This window comes from Neophocaena asiaeorientalis, unplaced genomic scaffold, assembly GCF_003031525.2.
Source record: "Neophocaena asiaeorientalis asiaeorientalis breed wild unplaced genomic scaffold, Neophocaena_asiaeorientalis_V1.1 scaffold299, whole genome shotgun sequence".
NCBI classification, from domain to species: domain Eukaryota; kingdom Metazoa; phylum Chordata; class Mammalia; order Artiodactyla; family Phocoenidae; genus Neophocaena; species Neophocaena asiaeorientalis.
Genome location: NW_020172626.1, coordinates 2922255 through 2945665, shown reverse-complemented (window position 1 = coordinate 2945665; position 23411 = coordinate 2922255). Strand labels below are relative to the sequence as shown.

The following is a 23411-nucleotide window of genomic DNA, read 5'->3' as shown; positions in this document are numbered from 1 at the left end:
AATACTAAGCCTAATTCTGTGACCGAACGTTGTAAGTGAAGACTCTTGTGAATCGAACAGAAACTCTCAAGAGGATGGATCTTAATGGAAGCAGGAGGTCTCTTTTTCCTGGTCATGTCCTGCCCTTTCTCCCCTGTAGCATACATGCTGAAGTCTGGTACGTGGTGGCCTTCTACACAAATGTGCCTCGTCTGCCAGGCCTGTGTAGAGTAGGAAGTGGGTTTAGTAGCTACACACGGACGCTTTCTTAGGAACATTGTCATTGCTATTTTGCCTTTGTGGTGTTCTAAGCTTCGGTGAAATTCATCTGGTAATACTGGCACCCAATCTGCGTCAGGTCAGCTATCAGACCCTTTAGTCCCTTAGCCCAGCTCAAGGGCCACAAATACCCAAAACAGTCTCTGAGACGCTTCCATTCTTTAAATTCCTGGTGAGTGTGATTACTTTCTTAGTGTAAAAACAAAACTTATAGTAGTGGGGGTTTTTGAAGCAGTTGCTGAAACACCAGTTGAATTGGTACTAAAACATAGTGGCTAGAAATCAGGGACTTTAGGTGTTCAGTAAACCTGTGGATTTTCAGGTCACATCCTACCCCTCCTGCCTCAGTAAGATGGTGATTTCTGTGTCTGAGGAGGGGCCCAGATTTGTGCCATTTAACAAACACCTCCTGGTGATTCCGTGGTGGATAGTTAGCCATATGTTGAATATGTTGGTTAAAAAATGTATATTAAAGGAAAAAGAACCCTGGTTACTTTGAGAGGCAATACACGGCAAACTTCAACTCTGGAGCCAGATGGCCTGGGATTGAACCCCAGGTCTGCCACACTTGCTTGTGATCTTGGGCAGCTTCTTAATCTGTAAAATGGGGTATAATAGTGCCTTCCTGAGGGGTGGTTGTGAGAGCTCGTGAGTTGTAACATGTAAAATACTTGATTGGCCTGGCTCAGAGTAAGCCCTTGATATGTTTTAAGTATGATTATTCTTGTCACTTCTATTTTGATTCTGTGTTTGCTTCCTATGGTTTTTTGTTTGTTTTTTTTCATCCTTGTAGAATGATCCCTGGGAACACTTTAGTAAACTTCAGATCTTCCCATAAAGCAACAGAACAGGGTAAGAGGACACGAGAGAGCATCGTATAGACGCTAAAACCAGACGGAGCCATGTTTAATTTTACTTCCATGCCATGGAAGCTATGTTACCCTAACCTAACCCTCTGGTTCCCTATAGTATGGAGTTATTTTGATAGATAAAGCATGTGAAAGATGAACTTATTCCTAACATATAGTAAGCATTCAATGCATGTTTTCCATTTTTATTGTTCATATATGTCATATATATAAAATATAAACATCACAGAGAAGGACAAGGAGACAGAGAGAAATTCAGTAACCCAGGCTTAGGAGGAAAGAGGAGAAGAGGAGAATTCAGGGAAGGTTTTTCTGAGGAAAGGAGTTTCTAGTCTGTGCTGAATTGGGAAGCTGATTAGAAGTTAGCCAGGATACAGCGGGAGTGGGGAGGGAGGGAGAGGTGCAAAGAGTAACCTTCAGAGAACTGCGTGTTGCTTCCCTTGTATGAGGCTGGAATGTGTATCTGGGTGGGTGAGGGCTGGGAGTTCCTGGGAAGAGATCAAAGAAATCTAAGAGAGAAACTACAGTCAGACCGAGTAGGGCCTAATAAATAAGCCCTGGTAAGGAGTTTGAATTTGATCCTGAGGCTAATAGGGGGCAGTTACTTTTTGAACAAGGGAGTGAGAAGATGAGATATGCACCTTAGAGAAAGTATTCTACTGCTGGTGTGGAGAATGAGCTGTAGGGGCTGGAAGATGGGCAGGAGACCAGGAAGCAGGCTGTTGAAGAAGTCCAGTGCTGGTGGCCTGGACTAAAAGTTACCAGCTCTCTTTCCTAAGTCCTCCGTGGAGGCGGGTGGGGCAGCCCTGCAGATCTGATTCTGGGGTTAAAAATTAATACTGCCTGAGCCTGATTCTCCCGCATGTCCATCTCTGCCTGACGTAAGTTAGATCCTTGTGGAAGTTGCATTAAGTCTCGTAGGCCACTGGAGTGCTGTTAAACTCCTGCATGTGAAATGGAATGGAATCTCAGTGTGCAGTCAGCCAGTAAATGAGTATAACTTATGTTGAATTCCAGCTAACGTACAGCCGTCGAAGTAGCATGAAGTCTGGGAAGTCACTGGGGTACCATTTAGAGTACTGAACAGTGATTTACTTGGTCAGACCCCAATGGCCTATATGTGCCAATATAGCTTCCATGGTCTTTTCTACTTTGTTCCAGGGAATAAGTTTTGGAATAAAAACGTCCATTTTTAAAATATATTTTCTATATCTAAATTCATTTTCTTGGTGGATGGGGATTATTGAGGTCACTATTTATTGTTCAAAAATGTGTAGTATAAACGAAAGTAGCAAGTCATAACCTAAAAATGTGTAGTTTAAATGAAAGTCACAAGTCATAACCCAAAGTAATTTTTCCTATAAAATTTCCTGTAAATTTTCCTGTATTTCCTATAATACAGTTTTCAAAAGTATTGATCTTCGCACTCTTACCCAGAATAAATTTGAGTTTTTATAAGGAATTTTTTAAATGCTCATTATAAGTTTGTGATATGTAGGTATAGATACAGATTTAATGTTAATTGTTCACTGATATACAAATAATGAATGAATCATATGCCCATGAAGTCCAATGTTTAAAAAGAAAAAAAAAACAGAACTAATGTTAACCTGGTAAGTCCTAGAAGTCCAAGCCTTCCGTCCTCACGTAATTCCGTCCTCACGTAATTATCACCACAAGCCCTATATTTAATACTTGCTTATTAAGTATGTGGCTGCCACGTGCAAATGATCATTAATATGAAAAGCTTGTCTGTTGTTGCCCCTCCGTTTGTGGTGAAACAAGTATTGGTTGTGTGAGAGCTCGCAGCTTATCTGTGATAGGTGTTCTGGGCGCTTTGAACAACCGATGTTCCTAAAATTTACAGATGAGGAAACCTCAAATATGAGTCTGTAATAACTACATTTAAAACTATCTTAGGAAATATTTTCCCCTCTTAATAAAAGTAACAAATCCTTGAGATTAGCTCAAGATGGCGGAGTAGAAGGACGTGCTGTCACCTCTTCTTACAAGAACACCGGAATCACAACTAACTGCTGAACGAAAAAGTACTGGAACCTACCAGAAAGGATACCCTACACCCAAAAATAACAAATCCTCTGACTGGGTTTTCAAAGTGTGTAGATGCTTGATAAATAAGTAGGAAAAGAATTTTAGATATGCAAAGAGATTAAGTCATATTTATCTAGTTTGGGAAAGTCAAAAGAGGGAAAAGATAAATACGGCGGAGAATTTTAGAAACGTTTACTGGAATAAACAGTAACGGTTCCGAACATTTGTGTGTCACTGTGGCTTGTTCATTATGTTTTCCAAAACATTACTTCATTTGATCTGTTTAAGAAGCCTATGAAATAGAGTTTCTACAGCTAGGGATATTATTTCTTAGAGCAGTTAGGTGATTTGTCCAGAGTCCAAACAGCTCATAGGTAATGAACTGGAAACTCTGTTTTCTGACTCTTTAGCCAGTACTTAAATGTTCAGTAGCAAGTAAATAATTGGCATATATTAACTACCACATTGTACCTGAAGGCATCTGTGACTAGGCAGTTCGCATCGAAGATGTCCTCCTTAAACTGACCACGCATTTACTGCCTAGACTGCTCATTTGCCATAAAGTTTTAATTTAAAAAAATGGTTTTTCTGTTTACAGAAGTAACACAGTTCTGAGTAGAAAATTTAAAAATGTACATTGGCTCCATGAATATTATGTGACCATAGATTGCACGCCTCCATAGATTCTGAGATTTTTGTGCTTTCTGGAAATATTTTATGCTTTAAAAATATTTCAAATGAGATCACAAAGAACATTTTTGTTGCTTCAGTTTTTATTTTAACAAATTAGTATGAAAAAGTTTCCTGTGCCTTTAAACGTCATTATGATACTATTTCAACAGCTTCATAATATTCCATTTTCCAAATAACACCTATTTAGAACTTGGGGATGCTCTCTATGTTTTGTTATTAGAAATAACACTGAAGAATAGCTTTACTAACTACCTCATGGTACAAATCCATATTTTCTTAGATAGCCTGGCAATAAAATTGCTGGGTTAAATGATATATAAAATTTCTTGATCATGAGCAAATAGCCCAATAGCTTGTCTTATTTAAATTCCCATTTTGTTGTGTATGAATGCCATTTTTTACACATTTGCAAGTCCCTGATCTTTTCAAAAATCTTTGCCAAAATGTTCATCAGAAATAGTGTATTATTAAAGGTACATGCACCCCTATGTTCATAGCAGTGCTATCACAATAGTCAAGACATGGAAACAACCTAAATGTCCATCAAGAGATGAATGGGTAAAGAAGATGTGGTATATATATATACAATGGAATACTACCCAGCCTTAAAAAAGAACAAAATAATGCCATTTGCAGAAACATGGATGGGCCTAGAGATTATCATACTAGGTGAAGTAAGTCAGAAAGAGAAAAATACTATATGATATCACTTATATGTGGAATCTAAAACATGACAGAAATGAACGTATCTAGGAAACAGAAAGATTCAAAGACATAGAGAACAGACTTGTGGTTGCCAAGGGGTTGGGGGGTAGGGGAGGGATGGAGTGGGAGTTTGTGGTTAGCAGTTGCAAACTATTACATATAGAATGGATAAACAACAAGGTCCTACTGTATAGCACAGGGAACTATATTAAATTTCCTGAGATAAACCATAATGGAAAAGAATATTAAAAAATGTATATGTATGTATAATTGGATCACTTTGCTGTACAGCAGAAATTAACATTGTAAATCAACTATACTTCAAGAAGAAAATGGTGTGTTGTCACTTTGCGTGGTTAAACAGTAAGATAGTAAATCCATTGAAGGAGGGGACCAAGATTTGCTCTTTGGCTTGAATCCTGTACAACGCCTGCTGTATCTTTTGACACAGAGACATTCAACAAACAGGATGTTGCCTACACAGCACATGTAATACATAAAACACTGGTCATGTTCCTATTTGATCTTTGTTTTTATCCAATACGTCAAGTGCTTCCATTCATTCTGTGAAATGAAATAACCAGCTTTTTCGGTGGCCATTCAAATGGCAAGTACAAGTTGGAAAGCATTTTGCATTTTTGGAAGTAGCATCATAGTTTTTGAGCTAGCAGGAACTTTAAAGATCATTCAGTCTGATCCTGTTACTTTACAATAAGCGTATTTAATGTAAAGACATGAAAAATCCTGGTGTGTTTTACAAATTGAAATGGAAAGCTCAGTGTCTAATATTTTTGCACAAATGTATAATTTTGTCCATAGTTTATATGAGTTCCTCATGTCCTCAGAAATGTAAACCTCTGTACTTTTTAATTATTTGTAGTATAGTGAAACTAAAATTGTCAACCATTTTAAGAAAACAAAATTTTAGCCATGGCAATGGATTCTGGTTTCAAAGATAAACCAAACACATTTGCAGTGAACTCCAACCCTGCTTTATCTAAATAATAATTTCCTATAGGCACACTACTTGGCATGGCTTAGTCAACCGTATTTCTTTTCATTTTTTAGGTAGCAGTTTTACAACATCATCAGGATTATATACAGGAAATAATTCACTCACGAATTCCTCTGGATTTAACAGCTCACAGCAGGTAATTTTCAAAGCCAGTTTAACTTCTGAAATTTAAAGAAATGCAACAGATGATTTTCTTAGGTAAAGAAAGATCCATTTATATTACACTATAAGCGAGACCTTTCTTAAGCCTTCTAATAGTTTTTTTTTTTTCCTCCTTCAAAAATCTCTTTAGCGGTTCTATATGGTGAGTCGTTTGGTTCTCAGATTGGTTGAATTTTACCTAGAAATCATGGAATAGAAATATGAAGAGGGAATCTGATCTTACCTAAAACGGGTTTGCAAGTCTGCTCACTTCAGTCAGCGTGTGCTTGTGTGTCCCTTTGTGAAGTCAGAGAAGATGGAAGTGCAAACACATTCACGGTTACATTCTGAAAACGCTAAGCAGCAGCCGTATTCTGACAGGTTGCTCTTGTGTGGTTTGATTTGGTAGGACTATCCATCGTATCCCAGCTTTGGCCAGGGTCAGTATGCACAGTATTACAACAGCTCGCCGTACCCGGCACATTACATGACAAGTAGCAACAGCAGCCCAACGACGCCGTCCACGAATGCCACTTACCAGCTTCAGGAACCGCCATCTGGCATCACCAGCCAAGCAGTGACAGATCCCACAGCAGGTAATTACGTGCATTGTTATTAGTCCTGCACGCTATGTTTCTGGTGGTTGAGATGCATTTTTCCACAGTCATATATTCACGACAGTGGTCGCACACCTTTGACAAGTTTTGGCAAGGCCTTAAGTCAAGCAGCGTGATGGTGACCTTAGCTTTATTTTTACTTGCTTAAAATTTTTAGTACAAAGTGCATAACTTCAAAAGTACATGAAATAGAGATTTTGTTTAGTCGTACCTATACTCAATTTTCAAGATATATATAGCTTTTTAGATGCATAAGTATAAATGTTTAGCTATAATGCTGACCTATAATTATAACTGTTGACATGTGAATATGAAGATAAATGACATCACCTCGAATTTAATGTTTATCATCATGAAACAGTTAATGTTTTTCAAAAAAATCAAATAGCATCAACGGGTTGATCATGGAAAATAGTGATTCTCCTGGCCTAACCTTTCCCACTCCTGACTTGCTGTGAACTTTTTAACAATGTATCTGAGGGTGGGCATTTTTTGTACTCCTGCACAACCTCTGAGGGGCCCTTTCAAATGCAAGTCTCTGCATCTCTGGAAGTTTATCTGCTATGCTTTTAGCATTTCTTCCCCTCCACTAATTCTTTCTGGAATTCTTAATATTGTATGCTTAATTTCCTGAATTGGTCTCTAACTAGGTTTCTTTCGTTTTCTCTCGCACTTAGAAAACTAGAATGTTTTTCCCGGACCAGGGCTCGAACCCGTGTCCCCTGCATTGGCAGGTGGATTCTTAACCACTGTGCCACCGGGGAAGTCCCTTCTTTTGCCTACCTTAGATTTAATTTGCCCCTCTTTTTCTAGTTTTCTAAGGTTTGAGAAACCTTAGAAGTTTGATTTGGTAGGACTGTCCATCGTATCCCAGTGTTTTACATGAACCATCTGGGTCCGTGCAAGCTTCTCAAGGATCAAATGGAATTTTGAAATGAGGATAGCTATGTGAATGAGAAATAGAAAAACTCTTTAGGGTCTGTGGAATAAGAGATTGAGAAAAGGAGACAGCAGAATAATTTTACTTAATTCATGACATTTTCGTTGTGAAGAGAACAGAATAAAACAAACTGGTGAAGACTTAATCATGTTTCTTAAATTAAGGTTGATTAGAGCTTTAAAAAAAGGCCATTTGGACATATCATAAAACTTTATCTCTGAAACTTGACACTGTTCTGAGTGAATTTTATTTATAAAAGGGATGCTGTGTGAGAGAAGTGGAGATGACTGGGCACAAAGCCACGCCAGATGGGAAACAATGCGAAATTATAATTTTTGAAAGGTATATATAATTTTAAGATTGAATGATCTATCTTAGGTTTTATTTGAATAAATGCTTAGTGTTTTAGGTACTTATTTCAATTTCAGTATCTTTATGGCTACAGAATAGGAATGAATTGAAATGGGGAGAAAATAGTATTTTTCAGATTTTTTTATATTCACCGCTTCCCACTAAAACGCGTGTGTAAGGATCAGCCTTTCTTGTCTTACATAGTTAGGAGTGGAAAGTTCAGTGAGTTTACACATTGAAAAAGAAATGTGGATTCCTTTAAAAATTCAAGGAAAATTTAGTCTTTTTTTTTTTTTTTTTAAACTTTGTGGTAAGATTGTGGATTCAGCCTAAGTTGTTTGGCATTAACTTTCCTTTCTTACTAGTCATGTGTAAAATTGTAGACTTATCCTCCTTGATGAAAAGTAAGTGTTGGTGATAAAGTACATAAAAATCATTAAACTAAAGAATTAGAAGGAATGATTTATTACATATAACCTAATGTTTTTGTTTCAAGATTGAAATAAAAAATAGTTAAAATAATGAATGTCTATTTTTGTTGAAGTTATTTCAGGTGTTTTTTTTCTTTTAATAGTCTATTGGGTTTAAAGTCAGTATTTTCTAAAACTGGAAAGTTAAATTCTAGTCATTATCTGATCTTATGTATGACCAGGTTTCTGCCTTTCAGTTTCATGGAATTACGCAGTACAGATGAATCCACAGTACATGAGTTCTTCCATACTTTATATCTGTTCCTTATTGTTCATAGAATCGTTATGTCATAATGAACAAATAAGATAGCCTTGTAAGGCTTTTTCAGGGTAAACATGTAGGGACTCATTTATTTTTAATTGTGCATTTTAAAATTGGTATGAACAATAGTTATCTTTCAGGTCCATGATATTATGCAGTATTACTTATAAATACGTACCTCCTCATGAATCTTAAGTTCAAAACTTATTTTAATATGTTTGTAATTAAATATTGAAAACTTTATCCTCTTTTCATTAGGCATGTGTAATACATTAAAAATAACATAACTTGCATATGAAAGCTTACTCTCAAATTTTAAAAACTAAAAACAGTGCCTTTGCATTCATTTAAAAAAAAATGAGTTTATTAGTCATGCATTGACTGTCTTAATAAAATACAATTTACATCATCTGGAGATATGTAAGAATCCATCTACTTGAGAAACATAGTGAGATTTATCTGATCATTCACCAATGTTTTAATTTACTTATTGGATTCAAGAAAATAGTGCCTACTCTTCAGCTAGTAGTGCCAGCCTCCCCACTCCCCGTTGAAGGACATCTTGGTTGCCTCCAATTTTGGCAATTATAAATAAAGCTACTATAAACATTTGTGTAGGTTTTTGTATGGACATATGTTTTCACTCATTTGGGCAAATTCCTAAGAGTCTGATGGCTAGATTGTATGGTAAAAGTATGTTTAGTTTGATAAGAACTGCTAAAATGTCTTCCAAAGTGGCTGTATTGTTTTGCACTTCTACCAGCAAGAATGAGAGTTCCTGTTGCTCCACATTGTCACCAGGGTTTGGTGGTGTCAGTTTTCAAATTTTGGCCATTCTAATAGGTGTGTTGTGGTATCTAATTGTTTTAATTTGCATTTTCCTAATGAAATATGATGTAATTATTTGCCATCTGTGTATCTTCTTTGATGAGGTATCTGTTCAGATGTTTTGCCCACTTCTTAATCAGGTTGTTTGTTTTCTTGTTGAATTTTAAAAGTTCTTTGTATATTTTGGATACAAGTCCTTTATCATATGTTGTTTTGTCCCAGTCTGTGTCTTGTCTTTTCATTCTCTTAACATTACCTTTTGCAGAGCAGAAGTTTTTAATTTGAGTGAACTCCCATCTTATCATTTTTTTTCTTTCATGGAACATGCATTTGGTTTTGTATCTAAAGACTCATTGCCAAACCATAGGTTTTCTCTAATGTTATGATCTAGAAAATTTGGGGGCATAGAGTTGTTCATAATATTCTTTTATTATCCTTTTAATGTCCATGGGCTTGCTAATGATGGACCCCCTCTTTCATTTCTGATATTAGTAAGTTTAATCTTCTCTCTTTTTGTCTTGGTTAACCCTCTAGAGTTTTATTAATTTTATTGACCTTTTCAAAGAGCCAATTTTTAGTTTTATTGATTTTTCTCTGTTGTTTTCCTGTTTTCAATTCCATTGGCTTCTCTGTTATTTAGTATTTCTTTTGCCTACTTATATATATATAAATTTATTTATTTATTTTTGGCTGCATTGGGTCTTTGCTGCTGCACGTGGGCTTTCTCTAGTTGCAGCGAGCAGGGGTTACCCTTCATTGTGGTGTACAGGCTTCTCGTTGGGGTGGCTTGTCTTTGTTGAGAAGCACAGGCTCTAGGTGTGCGGGCTTCAGTAGTTGTGGCACGCGGGCTCAGTAGTTCTGGCTCATGGGCTCTAGAGCGCAGGCTCAGTAGTTGTGGCGCATGGGCTTAGTTGCTCCACGGCATGTGGGATCTTCCCAGACCAGGGCTCGAACCCGTGTCCCCTGCATTGGCAGGTGGATTCTTAACCAGTGTGCCACCAGGGAAGTCCCTTCTTTTGCCTACTTTTGATTTAATTTGCCCCTTTTTCCAGTTTTCTAAGGTTTGAAGTTTAGATGATTGATTTTAAGTCTTTCTTCTTTTCTAATATACACATTCAATGCTATGAAGTTCCCTCTAAGCACTGCTTTTGTTGCATACCACGATATTTGATAGGGTTTTTTTTTCATTTTCATTTAGTTCAAAATATTTTTATTTTCATTACCATTGAAGCCCTCCCTTTAAAAGAGGTGTATATTTATTTTTTTTTATTTATTTTTTTTTTTGCGGTACGCGGGCCTCCCACCGCTGCGGCCTCTCCCGTTGCGGAGCGCAGGCTCAGCGGCCATGGCTCACGGGCCCAGCCGCCCCGCGGCATGTGGGATCTTCCCGGACCGGGGCACGAACCCGTGTCGCCTGCATCGGCAGGCGGACTCTCAACCACCGCGCCACCAGGGAAGCCCCGAGGTGTATATTTATAAACATCCTATCAGAGAAAAATTTTAGAAATTTGATGGTATACAGTAAGAATCATTTGTCACAGTCATAGTTATGCACATCCTCCTAATTAAATGGCTTTCAGTTCTTAGAAAATGTGTTTAGTTTCTGAGAGAAGGGTATTCTTACATGGTCCATTCAAATTCTACTGTCTATATAAGATAATTTTGGCCACAGTCAACTCTTTTTTTTTTTTTTCCTTATCCAAATCTAAGTAATATTAAAATTAAATCCAATATTACTTTAATTTTTAAATGATGGATTTCATTTAAAATTTCTTTTAAACTTTTAAAAGAAAATTTTCTTTTAAATTTCTTTTTAAAATATTTTTCTTTGCAAAGTTACTGATTTTCTTCTATGTTTAAAAACATAGAGGTAAGAAATAAAAAAAGAAAAAGACATTTTAGGATGTTTCCCTTTTGTGCTAATATCTAAACCCTCATCCCTCCTAGCCACTGAAGTGTAAAGAGTATATTATTTCCTTGTACTGAACCCTAAAATCTTAAGGCATGTTGTTACCAACATAATTGAATATGTATTTTTTTTAAAAGTGGTAAAAAAATAATTTAACCACTCGAGAGTTATTCATGAAGGAATTTTTTAATTGATGTTTATCAAAAGAACACTTAAGCCATTCTTTAAAAAATGTTTTTCTTTATCATATGTCAAAATATGAGCACTCATTTGTAATCCAATTACTGTGCTATATTTAAATAATTTGGCTTGAAAACATTTTTCTTGTCCAAGATCTCTTAGAACATCTCATAATAATTATGACAGTGATCATAATAATAATACATAATAAAAACACAATTACTACGTTTAGAGCTTTACATTATATTACCTTCAACCTTATAAATATAACCATGAATTAGGTACTATATGTCTTCATTTTACAGATGAGGAAAAAGAGGCACATAGCTCTTGAATGCTCAGTAAATGTTAGGTGTTATTAACTTAATCAGGAATTTTGAGGCCAAATTCTTATGAAAGGGCTATTCACCTGTAACATCGTATTTTTAAAATAGTACAAAGCAATCAGAGAGAGAGGGATAAAAGTAAATGATAAATCATCATTTTAGGTTAATGTGAAATAAAAGCTAATTATGTATCAGGAACGAACTTTAGCACGGATGCTATAGAAAAGTTCCTTCTTCAAAGGATTTGTTCATTTGAATTTCTTACAAAAAACTTGATGTTGAAATCTACCTTTTCATGCTCTGACTGCATGCAGACAATTTACTGGTTAAGGTGATGTACAGGAATCTTGCCAATATTGAATTTCAAGTGACAGAGGAAAAATCAGTATAAGAGGGAATTCAATATGCATGGGAAACCATTTGTTCCCTTTGCTTCTTTGATCCTTGCCAAGGCCCAGGAAAGTAGAGCAAAGCGCATGAAAAACAGGGGAACATTCTTGTGCAAAGTGGCAGGAGTGCTCTGAGCTCTCACAGGAATTCAGTGTGACAGGATGAAAAACTAAACTGCCGGCAGTCTTCCCTGTGAATGTAGGAAATTTGGGCCACATCTATACTACCTAACATGTCTACGTCTGTTCGCTATAGATAGGATCCTGAGGTTTGCAGTAAGCTTCCATTTTGACTCCTATATTTTGCCAAGTGAGCGGTTTTGCAAATCTTTAGGCCATATTTGCTCCGCAGATGCCTTGTGGACTTTGGAAGAGTTTGCAATTTGTTCAGCTCGAAAAGCAACTATTTCAGCAAAACAATTTTAACTAACATTTTGGAAACATTTGTCAGCAAAACAAATATTTGTATCTGAAATAGCCAGGCTATTGAGATGTGAGAAAACAAAACAGATGTTTGTTTGGCGTTCTTGTGTTTGGTTGTCTTGATGCCATTTGTTTTCTTTTTTTTTTTTTTTTTTTTTTTTTTTTTTTTTTTTTTTTACCCCCAGGGGATGTACAGCATTAACCTTAATGAGATTATGAAATTCTTGGAAATAAAATTCACTCTTTTTTTATATTGCCAGGAATGTAATAAAAATGAATTGCCATACCTGTGAATTTTGGACTCGTTTCTAAGAAGCGAAAAAGTCAGTGTTTTAGCATTTACCCATTTTGTGCCTCGTTACTGGTTTCACTAATTTTTTCAGTTAGCTGGCATGAACTCAGGATCCCTTATAGAGTCAATTTTAGTACACTTGGATTCCAGTATGTCATTCTTTCTGATATTTTTACATAACAGATGATTTGAATATAAATAATAAAAATCAGAAAGCATACATTATAGAGCTAATTAAATTAGTTTACTAACCTCCCAAACATTTATTATTTCATCTTCTTTTGTAGCTAATTGAGTCATTGTTTTTGTAAAGTATTGGTATTAAGCATCCTATGGGGCCAACACAAATCAATGTAATAAGTTCCCTTGTTTAAGTTGAAGGACATCAGAATTTACTGATTCAACTTTTTAATTGGAGATTGCTGGGGAAAAGGACCTTGAAAGTTACCTGTGTTTGCCATCCCTCCACCTCATTTAATTGGGATTGAATGGTTTAGTGGATGAGTTTGGGATTAACTTTTCAATAAAGGTAGTTTTGATGATTAATGGCTATCAGTTTTATTCCTAGCTTCATAGCCAAAAAAAAATTTTAAGTTTAATGAATGTCTTTTAAATTTGTTGAATACTAACAAAAGAGCATGGGATAGAATTATAAAGGTCCACGAGGGTTTACAGAGAAAAGTAAAACCCCTTTCATCTTCTACACCCAGCTCCTTGGTTTCTTTCAGCAGAGTTTCCTGTGTATCCTTCTACAGATACACTTTGCTTATATAAACATAGACATAGCACCTGCCCCTGAGCACTTTTTTTTTGCATATTCAAGTATGTATACTTTTAATTAGTTTTCTTTTTCCTTAAAGATATTAGAATACTGTACATACTATTCTGTACCCTACATTTTTCTCTTAGTAATATACAGAGAAAAATTCAATATGTAGTTTTGTTTTTTATATTTCATATACAAATATAACAATGGCGAATATATTCTGAGCACTTACTATGTACCGAGCAACATTCTAAGCACTGTTCGTGCACGACTTAGTTTGTTTCTACCAGGTCCCAGAGAATAGGCAGTGTCATCATTATCCCCATTTTACAGGCAAGGGCAGCTAAGGAGAGGTCAGCTGCAGTGCTGGATTTAACCTCTGGAAGCTTGGCTTCAAACTTGAGTTCTTAATCAGGAAAGCATGTTTGAGATTTCAAACAAGCGGAAACATGAAAATGTAAACAAAGAGTCACAAAAGGTAGTAGCTATGTGGTGTTCATTTTCTTTAATCATTCATAGCATATATGAGCATAATTACTCAGCAAAGGCATCTATTAGGAGGCATTCAGTTAAATATATGTTCAATGTTTGAATGAGCTCTACTTGCTAATAAAAATAACGTAGGTCTGTCTGAAATTATAGGGACATGGTATGTAATATATCTAAGGTGATCTTTTACTGTATTTCCTGAATTATAAGATCAGTTTGTGGGTCTCTTGAATGATCCTACAACCAGTTGTACACTTTCTTATCTTCCACTTCCCTGCATCTGTTCTGTCCTTACTCGCTATTTATCCTGTTTAATAATTACCTACTGTGGACCTGCTTAGGAAACGCTACTCACAACGGCCCTTTACCCTTTCCTTTCCCTTTCCCTGCAAGGGCCTCATTCTCTACCTTGGGAACTTTTTCTTTATTTCTCCACTCACAGCTCCCGGTTGATGTGTGTTAAGTATAGGGATAATGATATTCTTGTCTCAAGGAAAGCCATTCATTTTAAAGTGAAAGCAGGCATCTTAACCCAGTACAATCATCTTCCAACACTTTAGAAAATATTTACGTGACCCCCTTTAGAAACTTTATAAAATGAAAATTGCATTTTCTTCAGAACCATTATGTAAGACAAATTTTTCTATTTTTCACTTTTACGTAACTGCCGATATTTGAGTACAGTTTTCTAATGTTTTACGTCGCATGTGTGCAGTTTTCACCTGGATTATTGATTGACTTGATAATCATGGATTGGTTTGGAAATCATGTCTACCATTGTTTCTGTGAGAAAATGGTTTCTGAGTTTCAGACAGCTTGTGTAAAAATATTTAGAACATAGCTGATTTGAAAATTGGCAACTCTTTTCTATCTACAAATCCACTTGAGTAACTTTACCCTGGAGCAGTTGAACAATTTTTAAGTTAGAAGTGACCTTATAGATTCTTTTGCCTAAGACTTTCACTCTACTGATTATGAATAAGGGATCCAAAAAGGTTAAATTTTTCCAAAGCCGCGTGGCCCGCCATCAGCAACATGTCTTTATGGCAAGTTGGAGTGGCAGCCTCGGGAGATATGACGTGGTATGGATTTTCCCACACTGCCCCAGGCAGCACTGCTATCTCCTGAAGATGGAGATGGATGTCCTTTAATGAGTTCCAAGGTGGAATCAGTTAGAGACACAAGATGTCAGGTTTAAAGTTATCAGGGTTCCTTTACATTAAGTCTTCTGTGATCCTTTGATACAGTAATACTCACTGAGAATTGAATATAAGGCACAGTGTCCTAATCACGCCTGCCTGGGTACCACTCTCCACCCACCCACGCAGGGCATATCTGTGAACTTCCCTTGGGCACCACACACTTCCTTGGAATATAATTGAGAGAAACTGGAGTGGTACCTAGGGATTCGGAGTTGGGCTAACCCGGCTTGGAATCCTGGTTCTGTCATTTACTCTGGGCACATCACTTAGCTCTTTAGTGTATCAGTTGTCTATGAAATGAGGATGATACCACTCTTGTGTATAAGATAATCGAGGGAATGAAATTATGTGGTGGCCAGCAAAGTGACTGACAGATACTAGGCTTTCAGGCATTCATTTCTTCAGCTATGCGTTCAACAGACCTGTACAAGTGCTTGCTGTGTGCCAGGCACTGTGCCTGGTGCCAGGGACATAGAGGTGACAAGAAAGGCAAGGTCCCCAGCCTCGCTGTAGTGTGTTGTGCATTGTGGTTATTTCAGAGATAAAGCCCTCTAAGTGTGTCTCACCTGTTCCCTTCACATAGAATGGCTGTCGGGGATTTAAGCCAGAGATTGAAGCGTGGGAGAGGATGATAGATGTTTCTACGAGGTCGTTCCATAGAGTACTGGAGAGTGGATGATGGCCTGACTCCAGGGATGATAAAGTTCTCTTAATTTAGTCACTAGACCTTGTCTGAGGACCTAATTTACCTGTGTTAGTAATTCGTGAAAGGGAAGCAATAGTCATGGAAGACAGAGAAATCAAAGCAGTTCTCTAAAATTAATTAATACCTACTGGTCTCTGACTTCTGGTTACTTCTGTGAGACTAGTCAACAAGTATACGTGCCTTGGCTTATTTTACACAAGTTTTTATGGGAAGATTCTATGACTGGTCACTTGAAGTTATCAAAGTTTCTTTAAGTCTTCTCTTATCCTTTGATGAGGTAATATTCACTGAGAGTCTTATATGATGTAATGTAATTTGTTCAAGGCTTTGATGAGGTTGTTTGTTTGTTTGTCGCCAGGATAGATAGCTCCCACTTTAAAAAGCTCCCAGCATAAAATTGGCATGTCACTTTGGAGGCTTGTTGGCCCGTTACTTTGTAGGTCTCTGTGGGTCCTAAATTAGCTTTTGGAGGAACGTCACTGGCCTTCCCTCAGGGCTGCGGCCTTCCATCTGGGAATCGTCCCTGGACATGTCTCTTGATTTTCATAGGGGAATATCATTTCCATTCTCAGTGCAGCTAACTTAGTAAGAAAGTTCAAGCCTCCTCTCAAGCCAGCAGCCAAGAATCACTCTCCTCCGAGTAACTCATCCGTATAACCTCCTCCCTCACTGCCGTCTAACACCCAAGTGGAAACTTGCTTCTGTTAGCTGCCAGAAGGGTAAGTAATGGCCTCGTTCTTCTAGATATTTTCAGTTTTACCCTTAAGATAAGCTAGATGCCTGCCGTCCATGTTCTGTGCTCTGAAGCGCCGAGTCGGCCATATGGAGTCCAGTGTAATAAGCCTTAGGAGTCAGAGTCTTGTGAAACGTGCTGTTCTATTTACCGGGAGGGTACGTTCCTGGCATCATACACACCCTCTCAATGAGCAGTCCCATGAGGTGTTTCCTTCTCGTTTCTGTAGAGAAATTGGTTCGTCTCACCTTATACGCCCCATGAGTCTTTGAACTATTTGTGCCTCTGCCTGTGTTGACTGCAGACTTAGGGCAAGCAGACCTGTGCTGACCCCTCTCCTCCCAGCTTTATTTTATTTACATTCCCCACTCCAGTGTTTCGTCTCATGCACTCGTTCATTGTTTTAAAAGACTGCTGTGGAGTTATTGTGTATAGATTTGGTGTGTATCTTAAACCCTTTTTTGGAGAAAGGTAGGCTATAAATTACTCAGAAAATAAAATAAAGAATTTAAATGTTTGATTCAATAAGGATAAGGGCCAGAGAAAAGATTCACCACAACTACTCAGGCTCAGGAAGCACCTGTTTTGCAAACGACGTGACAACCGTCTTTTAAATGCTGCCATTTTGGTTAATGTATGCACAAAAACCTCTTCAGGATTCTCATAATAATAGCCTCCCAAGAGCACACGTGTCTCCATCTCTGCTTCTCTCTGCCCAGAGTCTCATACCTCCCCATCTAATTCATAGGCTTGTATTCATTTCAGTTCAGCTAATTTATATAAAGAAGTATGTTGCCAATTGTAATATGTTTCCCAAAGGTCAGAGTTCATTTTCTCTACCTCTGACATCATTTTCAACTTCTGTAGTTTCTTTTCTTTTCCATCCCCGATGACATTTTAAATGTTCTGAGCGTTCTAAGAATTTTCTATCTGAGGGATCCCTTTTCTTTCCAGCTTCTCATTTAGTGTTTTCCCTAATGTGTCCGTTTCAGTACATTTGTTCATCTAATTACCTCCCTTGACTCAGCTGTGACGTTGAGTAAGGTTATAGAGGAAGTATGTTTCTCTTGAGATTTATTCCTTAATCTTGCTGTTAAATTTTGTTACACTGTTCCATAATTGAAGAAAGGGCAAAAGGCGTGGTTTCTTCTACTGCCACCTGTAAATGAGGATTTGACGATGTTCTCCAACATGCCCTTAGCTAATCATTGTGCATCTCTTAATTACAAAGTACTCTTAGGTGCAGTGGGGATACAGAGAGCAACAGGGTTATTCTCTGTCCTTAAGGAGCATTCTGTGTGAACAGTCAAACCTAAGAAAGGTTGAGTTGAAACAATGTAGTGCTAGGAGAAGCAGCAAAGCGCTCCAGAAGAATGCAGGAACCAGAGATTTCTTATGTAAAGTGTTTGGGGAAAAAACTAATAAAGGGGGTAAAATTTATCCTCAGCATCAGAAGATGGGAATGAGTGAGGGACAGAGCATAGGGAAGGGATATTCATCCAAGGCTGGGGATACAGACCCTTTGCAATGAGCTCAATGATGGTATCATTTCCATCAGAACAAACTTAAACTATACTTACATTTCACTGAAGGATGAACAGCATTTCTAAGCTGGAAGATCACTTTATGACTGTCTTTACCAATAAGACACCTGGATCCAGGGAGGTGACTTTGAACAATTCACTTCACACGACGGCACTAACACGTTGTACAAAATACTGCAGCATAAAATTATCTTACCTACTCTTCATAATGGTGTCATCCTCATTTTACTGTTGAAGAAGCTGAAGTCCAGACAGCGTGCAGGTAATTATTTAAATGACAACTTACCACGCCCATTCAGATCATACTGTCTGGATCTGTAGGTTACACTGTCCACTGTGATGACATTTGAACTGCTTAGTTTTCCATGTTCTGTCCTGTAAGTTAGAGAAAAGTGGAGATGGACCAAAGCCTGCAGGATCCACCCCCTCCACAGGTGGATTATTTCCCAAACATTGAAAGAGAAGAAGGTCATATTTTCAGAGTCGGTGCAGGTTCCATAATTGATGTGGCCAAGCCTGGGTCCTGGGCAGCTCCCCTCCCCCAGCCCCAAACCCCTGGGAGAAGGTGGCGGCCAAAGCTCCCCATCCAGGAGCCCATCAGGGTCTGGACCACCTGACGCTGTTCTCATCACTGCAAAGCAAGGCTTGTGCCATAGAGAAGTGACGCGCTCTCTGAGAAAAGTCAAGGCAGGTCCGGTTAAGTGTATGAGGCAGAGAAGGCAGGTAGAATGAGAGAAGTCATCTCAAAGCCTAGAAGAAGCCCTGTTCAATCTACCCTCCACTTTTCAACCCAAATACGACCTCGCTTTTCTCTTACTGTGAAGGGTAAGGTCTACCCCTAGCTCTGTACTGGATGAAGTCAGCTGAACCCAGAGGATGGAATAAGGAACCGCGTGTGTCTGAGTTCTCCTTCTGTCAGATCCTCCCTGAGTGTGACGCCACCTTGATAAGTACTCACTTGTGACACATTCCTTAAGAGAGTGTTTAAAACTAAATTTTGCTCTACGGACTATCGGTGATCATGTGCGTTTTGTGAACCAGGGATGTCCATGTGCCAGGTTGTTAGTTCATTCAACAACAAATGTTTTTTGAGCCTCCAGAATGTTCCAGGCTCTGTTCTTGACACGGGGGACTCAGCAGTGAGCAACATGAAGTCTCTGCCCTCTGGGGGTTTACTTTCTACCGGAGCACACAGACAATAGTAAATTTAAAAATGCATCTCGTCGACAGAAGTGCCTGGAAGGAGGACCTGGTGTGTAAAGAGAAGAGAGTTAGGGCAGGTGAACTGTTTCAGAAGAGTGGTCCAGCAGGGAGAAATTGATGCAGCTAATTCAATTCTTTCAGTTGCTTTCGCTCTACACTATAGGATAATAGAGAAATGGGGCAGAAACTAGAGGGAGAATTTGGGGGTATTTTTAGGCAGGAAATATATCCAGCCTGTATACATATGTAAGTGATCTGGAAGAACACTGGCTGAAGTAGGTGACAGGGTGCTGGGGTCTCATGCCCAAATGAGGGGCTGGCCATGGGAGTGCAGAAATTCATCCATCCTAATGAGAGGGGAGGAGACTGTTCCTGAAAAGTGCTGGCAGGGGGTTTACCCAGGCGTGGAAATTGTGGAGAGTGGGTGCTTCTATTTTTTCAGTGAATGAGGGGGCAGGTAGGCAGGTTTCTTGCTTGAGGCTAGAAGGAGACTTGGTCCTGAGGGTCAAGCTGTCCCATGCTGTCGTTTGCGACGCCTCAGTATGTCATGACTATAGGCAGCACTGAGGTTCTGTGAAGGCAGGAACCGCCATCCGGCTCAGTTGGGTCCCCAGTGCTTAGCACGCCGACTGGCGCAAAGTAGGTGCTTGGTCTCAGCACATAATCCTAAAGTGGCATTTGCTCCACTGGTTCAGGGATTTGTTCGTGGCAGCCACAGGCAGGATAGCTACATGGTTTGTGGGCCCTAGGGCACAAAAGGCAGGCCCTTTGTTCATAGATGGAGACTTTCAAAACCACACAGCAGAGCCTTCAACCACATGCAGGGCCCATCTGAGCACAGCCTTGTGACCGCTCAGGCCACAAGTCCATGGAGCTGGCCTGGTACAGTTACCAGTCGAATCTGATCAAGCACATCCGTGGGCAGTAGGCCAGGGGCACTGGCTGGAGCCAAGGACTTCCTGAGAAGATAGCATTATGTGTTTACCTTTCTCTCAGAAGTTTAAGAAAGATCAAATCCGAAAGAGAAGCTGCTGGCATCACAGATGGAGAGAGGTGAAGGTATAGCAGCATTCTAAGAAAGTGAGCGGAAGATGCATGAGCTGTTTAGAAACCTTTATCACCAAAAACATTTGCTAGCGGTGTCTCCTGAGTCAGAATTCCCCAAATCACAACAGTGGAAAGGGGAAGGTGGGAAGAACTGAAACTCGGCAATGGAGTTTACAGTCCATTATCAGTATAGATGTGGCATCAATGACTAATTTAAAAAGAAAAGACATAAGAAAATCCTCCCCATTCATTCCTCAAACTCCAGCAGAGAAGAATAGTATGAATAGAAGATTAGATCCAGGGCAAGGATAAGATGACCAATTTTTAGCTGCTTTAAAATTGACTTGTTTCAAAGGTCTTTTTGAAGACCTTTCCAACATTGTTCCCCTTTTATTGGGGGGCAAGAAAAAGCAAGTTAGCTGAATGAGTGTGTGTATATACATCCGTGCTCTGCTGTGAGCATTTGTCTTCTATGGTAGTGACTCTGTCACCGGACAGTGCAAGCGTGAAGTTTAGGCCACCACTGGAATTTCTTTAGAGTTTGGAGAGTAATGGGAATTTCGGGGAGTTTTTTATTGTCTGAGACTACTTTATTTTCATTTTCATTCAGGATGACTTCAATCTATTAATAAGCGAACATCAAGAAAGATCAAGAGCATTAGTTTAGAACATTAGATCAAGAGCAATTAGTTTACCTAATTGTACTTGTTATCCAGTTTTATATCTTTAATTGTTCCCAAAGTAACACGAGCCTTGTCAGCTGTATTTTTTTAAGTGACAACATTAATTTATTCTGTTTTACTGTCAAAGACTATCAAGCTTTAAAAATAAATGTCAAGGGGCTTCCCTGGTGGCGCAGTGGTTGGGAGTCTGCCTGCCGATGCAGAGGACACGGGTTTGTGCCCCGGTCCGGGAAGATCCCACGTGCCGCGGAGCGGCTGGGCCCATGAGCCACGGCCGCTGAGCCTGCGCGTCCGGAGCCTGTGCTCCACAACGGGAGAGGCCACAACAGTGAGAGGCCCACGTATCGCAAAAAAAAAAAGTCAAGAGCCTAATCAAATTTAATCAGGTCTTTTCACCAAATGTATAAATGTCTACTGTACATTGTATGCAGTGTTCACAAATATACATTATATATAATGCTCACATTGACAAAAGATCGCTAGCTCTCTATCTCAATACACCATGTCAAAATGAACATTGACTGGTTTTCCTCTTCATGAATAGGAAGCAATGAATACATGAATACATAGCAATCATTATCTCAAAAGAAGTATCAGTGCTTACCAAGTGTGCTACAAATTCAAACTGGTCAGAAACCATTGTCAGAAAACTTCCAGGAGTATCAGTTTTCAACTCTGAGGATCTCTGACTAGAGAGGTTGATTCCAGGCTGACTTACAGGAGAGGAGAATCCGTTTTACAGAGTGTTGTTGGGTGACTGGGGGAGAACCTGGGAGGGAATAGCTGTCAGATTCAGGTGTCAGAGGTGACTGCAAGTCAAGGAAAATCTAAGTGTTCGGTGTGCCAGGCATATGTGCTCCTTTTCCAATTGCCCTTTCACCTCATTTCCTAATTCTCCTGTACAGTCATCCCTCAGTATCCTGGGGGATTGGTTCTAGGACACGCGCCCTCCGCCCCATACCAGAATCCACGGATGCTCAAGTCCCTTATATAAAATGGTGTAGTTGTTTGCATATATCCCATGCTCATCCTTCTCTATACTTTAAATCCTCTCTAGATTACATATAATACCTGATATAATGGAAACGCTATGTAAATAGTTGGCAGCACGTGGCATATTCAAGTCTTGCTTTTTGGAACTTTCTGGAATTTTAAAAAATATTTTTGATCTGTGGATGTGCTACCCTTGAGGATACAGAGGACTGACTGTTTAGTGAACAGTATGGCTTGACCATGGCAAGCAGGGCCTTTGAGTTTTGCTTTTCTCATAAACAAACTTAGCTCCTCATGCAGTGTCACTGTCATTTGTGACTGTGTCCTCCAGATTCACTAAATGCAAAGAGCCCAGTCAACAAGTGTCCCCAAGGTCGCACACCTGGAACAGTGCCCATCGTACAGTGGTTTCGTTAGGCTTGGTGCCTGCACGGAGGTCTGTTCTGTTGGAGACGAGAACACAGAATCCCTCCCAGGATGGAGGTGTCGGTGTGCCCGTATCAACCCGAGGAGAATCTGTAACCTGTTTTGCATGTCAGGTTACTGTATTCATGAGAAAAACAAAATCCTATCCTCCTCTTGCTTTGTTTGTATTTTCAAGATAGGGATGTTTTGACAGCATGAGGGCTCAGCTCTCTTAGCACCTGGGATAGGGCCTTTTAAAAATTAGATATTAAACTCCTTACCTGCTCGTTATCAGCTCCCCCAAAATTAGCTCCGTATTTTGGACCTTGTTCTCCAGTTAGTTCAGCAACATGTTTCACTTACTATCTTTACTACACAGTTTTACCGTTTACCATTTAACAGGTTTGAAGAAGTGATACCACCCAGAAAAGTCAGGTGACAGTCACTTGCTTGAATCTCAGTCACAACAGGGTCACTTACTTGAATCTCATAGTCACACGGTTACATTAATGAATGCAGTTATATCCTCCCACAAGCCAAATCTGCTTTGTAAATAAAGTTTTATTGAAATACTCCCATAACCCTTCGCCAACATCCCGTCTGGGGTTGCTTTGGCACCATAATGGCGGAGTTCAGTCACTGCAACAGAGACCACATAGCCCACAAAGCCTAAAATATTAATATCTGATTCTTTACCAAAAAAATGTGCTGACCTTCAATTTCAGTATGTCCAAAGCTGGACCAAATTCTCACCTACGTTTTTCCCTCCATCCCTCCTTCCTAAGCCCCATGCTCATACTACAGTCTGCCTAGTTGCCAAACCACTAGCGTGGGCATTAACCTTCCCCCTTCTTCTTTATTCCATTAGTTATGGATTTTGCTGCCAAATGACTCTTTTTTTTTTTTTTTTTTTTTTTTTT

General features: G+C 39.0%; 1 protein-coding gene across 8 annotated transcripts in view; it reads left to right on the top strand.

Moving 5' to 3' along the window:
• EYA1 (EYA transcriptional coactivator and phosphatase 1) overlaps positions 1-23411 on the top strand; it is a 151099-nt gene that overhangs the window by 50943 nt on the left and 76745 nt on the right. For 4 of the 8 annotated variants that reach the window (XM_024739007.1, XM_024739002.1, XM_024739001.1 and 1 more), the window contains exons 6-7: positions 5646-5728; positions 6143-6329. In XM_024739007.1, coding sequence (XP_024594775.1) covers positions 5646-5728; positions 6143-6329 — 270 coding nt within the window. Of the gene's footprint in view, positions 1-544; positions 554-5645; positions 5729-6142; positions 6340-18277; positions 18282-23411 lie in introns of all 8 variants that reach the window. The other 4 variants (XM_024739004.1, XM_024739003.1, XM_024739005.1 and 1 more) reach the window with 3 other exon arrangements.